Source organism: Eublepharis macularius, chromosome 1 (assembly GCF_028583425.1).
Source record: "Eublepharis macularius isolate TG4126 chromosome 1, MPM_Emac_v1.0, whole genome shotgun sequence".
Classification (NCBI taxonomy): domain Eukaryota; kingdom Metazoa; phylum Chordata; class Lepidosauria; order Squamata; family Eublepharidae; genus Eublepharis; species Eublepharis macularius.
Genome location: NC_072790.1, coordinates 76,184,179 through 76,189,888, shown reverse-complemented (window position 1 = coordinate 76,189,888; position 5,710 = coordinate 76,184,179). Strand labels below are relative to the sequence as shown.

At 49.2% G+C, this 5,710-nt stretch overlaps 1 protein-coding gene across 1 annotated transcript; it reads left to right on the top strand.

The window, feature by feature from the left end:
• Positions 1-3,973: 3,973 nt before the first annotated feature.
• On the top strand, positions 3,974-5,128 carry HTR1B (5-hydroxytryptamine receptor 1B). The gene has a single exon (XM_054992611.1). It carries the CDS (start codon positions 3,974-3,976, stop codon positions 5,126-5,128), a length of 1,155 nt encoding a protein of 384 aa, XP_054848586.1.
• The last annotated feature ends 582 nt before the right edge of the window (positions 5,129-5,710 follow it).

The following is a 5,710-nucleotide window of genomic DNA, read 5'->3' as shown; positions in this document are numbered from 1 at the left end:
TATTTAATGATGAAGGGTTTTAGTTCCTATTTGGCATGAATGGTGCAGTGTTCCGCATGGCATAAGGTTCAATGAAACACTGAGAGATGCACTTCCAAGTACACGCATTTAGAAAGGTGGAGGAAGGACGTGATCTTTAAACAATTGTAACAATTGATCTTTAAACATTGTAAACAATTTACAATGAAGTAGTGTCATTGGCTGTCACAGTCAGGACACGGCACCAAAAAATGCCTTGCCAAGAACTCTCTGCAGCGTGAGCTAACTCAAGCCTTCATAATGTAGCCTGGGCCAAAATAACCAGACTTCCATCTGGGTGGAGAGAGGGAGCTACAGCAACAAGCTGGGAGATGTGTGTGTGTGTGTGTGTGTGTGTGTGTGTGTGAGAGAGAGAGAGAGAGAGAGAGAGAGAGAGAGAGAGAGAGAGAGAGAGAGAGAGAGACTTAAAGACTCGGTATCCCAAGGCAAAAGGCACAAAGGATGGTCGGACAATCCCAATGGTCAGGTGCCAAAAGATTCCCTGCTGTGATGAAGAGATGCTGAATGCTATTGATTTTCCGAGAGAACCCAGGGGAGACTTCGCCACCTAGAGCACTTACATCTGTATTTACACACTCCTATTTCACCCATCCTCTAAGAAGCTCAGGGAGGAGGAGTGGTGTCCCCGCCCCCCAGATTTGGTGATCACAACTTTTTGAGGTATATCAGGTTGACAGGGTGCCTGCCTAAACCACCGTGGGGCTTTTAACCTAGGTCCTGGTCAGGGCCTCTCTCTCTTCACACCCCACACCAGCTTTTGAGATACTTCTGCAAATAAGGCATATTACTCATCTCAGGATGCCAGAAGAGAGAATTTTTCAATGCAAGGAGGGGCTGCCTCTCACATTACATTGTTAGATAGGGACCAATGATGTTCCTTTATGAAGTGAATGACCAACAGGAATGTACAAAACCTGCATCATAGAGATAGTTTCAGGTCTGCAGTAGAACAGTAGGCTTTGGGTCCAGTGGCACCTTAGAGACCAACAATCTTATCAGGGTATGAGCTTTTGAGAGTCAGAGCTCCCTTCTTCAGATACTCCCTTCAAGTATCTCAAGAAGGGAGCTTTGACTCTTGAAAGCTCGTACCCTGATAATCTTGTTGATTTCTAAGGTGCCACTGGACTCAAATCCTGCTGCATCATACAGGTAGCTCTGAATGGCTGCAGCTCTCTTGAGTGGAACTCAATGGCAAGCATTTGGTTTGGGGGAAAGATTTCACCTTTGCTTCCAGTAAATGAATCGCAGTAAGTTAGGTGGCAAATAAGGAGTCTTAGGGCTGTAATGGCTGGACAGGGATACTGTTCCGGGATTTGAAAGTTAGGCCAGTGTGTTTTACATATATCACAAGGACGTTTGGAAGACAGCGCTCTATCTTTTAACATCATTGATCAGTCAAAGGGTGACCATACTGGAAAGGATACCTCCTACCCCTACCACTCCTCAAAGAAATATAGGTTTGGGTGGCAGCATCCTGGCAGCCAGCCGTATGTATAGCTCCTGATGAGCAAAAAAGTCTTCCTGGGTATAAGAATGAGCTTGTGTAGATCTGACGCAAACATCAAGAGGAGAAACTCACCACTTTATATTGTTCGCACTTTCTAAAGGCAAGAACTCTTAGGCACAGTTATCTGGGAGTAAATCCTCTTGAACTCAGTGGAAGTTACTTCAGAGTAAACATGGTTAAGACTGAGCTTCGAGCAAACCGCAGGGGAGCCGACAGGATAATAATGCTTTAACGATCGTATCGAGGACTTCCAGACTACATAATAAACCGGTGACAATAACAAAGCTTTGCATCATAAAAAAAACCCAGCTTCCAATCGGAACGCTCTCCTGTCCAGCTCAAATGGTCCGAATTCCGCCGCGCAAATAACCGCTAGCTTGTCTCGTCGGAATCGGAAGCCCTGCTCAGCCAAAAAGCGCTTATCATTTCTAAGTCGCCTCGCTGCAACTTCTGCCGCTCGCGCTCAGGATATACCACCAACCTAGCTCCTCTGCCGCGGTAATCTTTCCAGTTTCGGCGCTTCTGCATTAATCTGCAGATCTTCAATAAAATGTGTTATGTGAATGCTCGCGAGAAGAGGGCTCGGGACGGTTCGGCCAACGATCTTTTTAGGGAGCGCGCGATACACGGAGGCTGCGATCCGGTGACCATTTATTGGGAAGTAAGCCCCATGGAACTCAACTGAGCATCCTTCTGTGTAAACACGCACGGGGCTGCACGTCAGATGGTTCACATTATTGTTTTAAGTATGAATGGTTTTGATCTTGGGCGCCACGGGCGCGCATATATATATTGCGTGGGCTGCATATATATATATATATATATATATATATATATATATATATATATATATATATATATATATATATATATATATATATATATATATATATATATATATATATATATATATGCAAAGACCCCGTGACTTCTTCTTTCCATACTGATATTAAATATGTTTACTCAGAAGTAAGTCCTTCGATAGTATAGCTTCATATGGATAGACGGACAAGGGAGCTTTGACTCGAAAGTTAATACCTTGGACATCTAGTTGGCCTTTAAAGGTGCCATTGAACCCGGATCTTGCTCAAAAACAATTGGCCACTTTTCCTAGGTTTATGTCATCCGCTTACGCTCACAGCCCACGAGCACACAGCCCATGCGTTTACGGTGAAGTAAGTTCCACTGTGTTCAAAGAAGAGTATTTTCAAGCAAGTACGCGCAAGTCTTTGGGGGGACAGGACGCAAAGAAAAGGGAAACAGGAGGCAGATCCCGTCCCTCAGTTAATTCTACTTGGATCTGATCGGACTTAACTAATGAGGCAAAGTTGGTTTCTATCGAAGCGTTACTGGAGGGTAGAGCAAGGAGGGCGAAAAAGCCACTTCCCTCTCGATTCCCAGAATTTCTGCCCTGGCCGTTTTTAGAGGCAAGTTTCAGCAGAAGCCTTCCTACTGGTCTTTTCTTTTTGGAAACCGCAAAAAACCCAAAAAAATTAAGAAAGGGAGGGGGTGGAGGAGGGTGGATTCTGACTTGGGGGCGAAAGTCCCGGGAGGCGCCGTAGGTGTCAGCAGGCGCTAGGACCCAGCGAGACTCTCTCAGGGGCAGACAGAGGCGGGGCGGCGGCGAAGGGCCGGGACTGAAGTCCGCGCTCCGAGAGTGCAGCCACGAGTTGCCGCCTTGGGTTCGCGCAGAGCGGAGTGGAGGCGACGCGGGCAGCATATATAGCCCAGGCGGGAGGCGCGCGCCGGGCAGTCAGGCGCTGCTGCCTCCACCGAGCGGGACTCACTTTCCTTCCCGAGGCTGCACCTTGTGCAGAGAGACGCGCGCGCTTTCCTCGTTGCGTCTCAGTGGCGCGTGGCTGCCTACCTGGGAGTAGTGTGTTCGTCCGTCTGCTGCCAAAGTTATTCGTCTCGGCGGCTTGAGCGAGGGAAAGCAGAGGCGCCCGAGCCCTCCCGCCCGCTCAGGGTTAGCGACGCGCGCTCGCCTTCGCTGCTCTCTCCTGCCCGGAAAGCGAGGCGCGCCCTGCAGCCCCTCAACCAGACTTTGCTCGAGAGTCCGCGCCGCCGCCACTTTCAACTTCACCACCGAGGCTGCCTCCGCCGGAGAAAGCGGAAAGATGCGCCGTCCCCTGGACCGCGGTGTCGGCTGCTTCCGCCGCAGAGCGCCTGGCCGGGAATTCTGCACGTGCTGAGGCGCCAGCTTGGTTTTGGCCGAGGGCTGGTGGTTGGCGGCGCGAGCCATGGTCCACCGGGACGCAGGAGGCGTCCCCATTGGATGAGCCCCACGCGCGAGCTCAGCCCCTCATCCCACCCCACCTGCCCACGCGCTTGTTGCGTGGGCTGCTCTTGAGATGCGGCGCGCTCTCGGGGCGCCGCCCGTTTGGGGTTGCTGATCCTGGCAGCCCCCTCCAGCACGCCCCTTGAGGGATGGATCAACCTGGACCCTGCCAAGAAGCTCTGGACATTTTGAATGTGTTCCATACCAATGACTCTTACCATTCCCGCAACTGCAGCGAAGAAGTGGCCACCTACCAAGATGCCACCCCGCTCTCCTGGAAGGTAGTCCTGACCATCATCTTGGCCCTTATCACTTTGGCCACTGTGCTGTCCAATGCTTTTGTCATCGCCACAGTCTACCAGACTCGAAAGCTCCACACACCAGCCAATTATCTCATCGCTTCTTTGGCTGTTACCGACCTGCTGGTGTCCATCCTGGTCATGCCAATCAGCACCATGTACACTGTGACTGGAAAATGGACCTTGGGCCAGATAGTCTGTGATATCTGGCTCTCTTCAGATATCACTTGTTGCACTGCTTCCATTCTCCACTTGTGTGTGATTGCACTGGACAGATACTGGGCGATCACTGATGCGGTGGAGTACTCGACCAAAAGGACTCCTAAGAGGGCAGCTGGCATGATTGCCTTGGTGTGGGTCTTCTCCATCTGCATTTCGATGCCCCCCTTATTCTGGCGCCAGTCAAAAGCTGAAGAGGTGGCCAACTGTATGGTCAACACAGATCACATCTTGTACACAATCTACTCCACAGTGGGGGCCTTCTACTTCCCCACCCTGTTACTAATCATCCTCTATGGAAGGATCTACGTGGAAGCCAGGTCTCGAATTTTGAAACAGTCACCAAAGAACACGGGCAAAAGGTTAACCCGAGCTCACTTAATAACTGATTCTCCTGGGTCAGCTTCATCAGTCACTTCCATAAACTGCAAAGCCTCAGAGGCTTCCAGTGAAACAGGATCTCCGGTGTATATGAATCAAGTCAAAGTGAAGGTGTCCGATGCCTTGCTGGAAAAAAAGAAACTGACAGCTGCCCGAGAACGGAAAGCGACCAAGACACTGGGGATTATTTTAGGAGCCTTCATTGTATGCTGGCTACCCTTCTTCATCATTACGTTGGTGTTGCCTATTTGTAAAGACGCTTGCTGGTTTCACATGGCCATCTCTGACTTCTTCACTTGGTTGGGATACCTTAACTCTTTGATCAACCCCATCATCTACACCATGTCCAATGAAGACTTCAAACAGGCGTTTCATAAATTGATAAGGTTTCGATGCACAAGCTGAATTTTTGAATGCAGTTAAGTGTGATTCTCCAGGGCGGGAGGGTTGACTGCATTCTGTGCATCTCGTTCTGCAGGTAGGTGGATCCTTCTTACCATGTTACTGTCTCTCTGGAAAACGATACTGTAATGGTAAAGAGGAGCTCAGTGCAGAGGAGAGCCATGCAAAAAACTGCGCAGCTGCTTTCTTAGGGTGGGAAAAGCTGTAAAGCAGCGCCAGTGACCCTCTGAGCCTTGGTTAAAAAAATGCTGCTGCTCTGGTTACTCTCCCACTAATGTTGCAAAAGGAAGTAGTTTGGGCCTTAACACTATTTTATCTCCTGGATTATGCCTTGTAAAGCCACTGTGGTAGGAACTGAAAAAGCTTTTGGACATCATCTTTGGAAAATCCCTCCTCCAGCGTGACTGCTCCTGAACTAAAGTTTGTCATCCAAACTCCTCTGCTAGGAGATCTTTGCCTCTCAGCCATCTGTATTTTGAAAACCTTTTGCTGCTGTTTATCTCCCTTTCCCCCAGATAGCTTGTTTTAAAGACTGCAGAGTGGACTATAAAAGAATTGTGCATGCTGCTCAAATCCTTAGTAGTT

Excerpts from the sequence above, each read along its gene's own strand:
- HTR1B (XM_054992611.1), top strand. The coding sequence starts at position 3,974 with ATGGATCAACCTGGACCCTGCCAAGAAGCTCTGGACATTTTGAATGTG.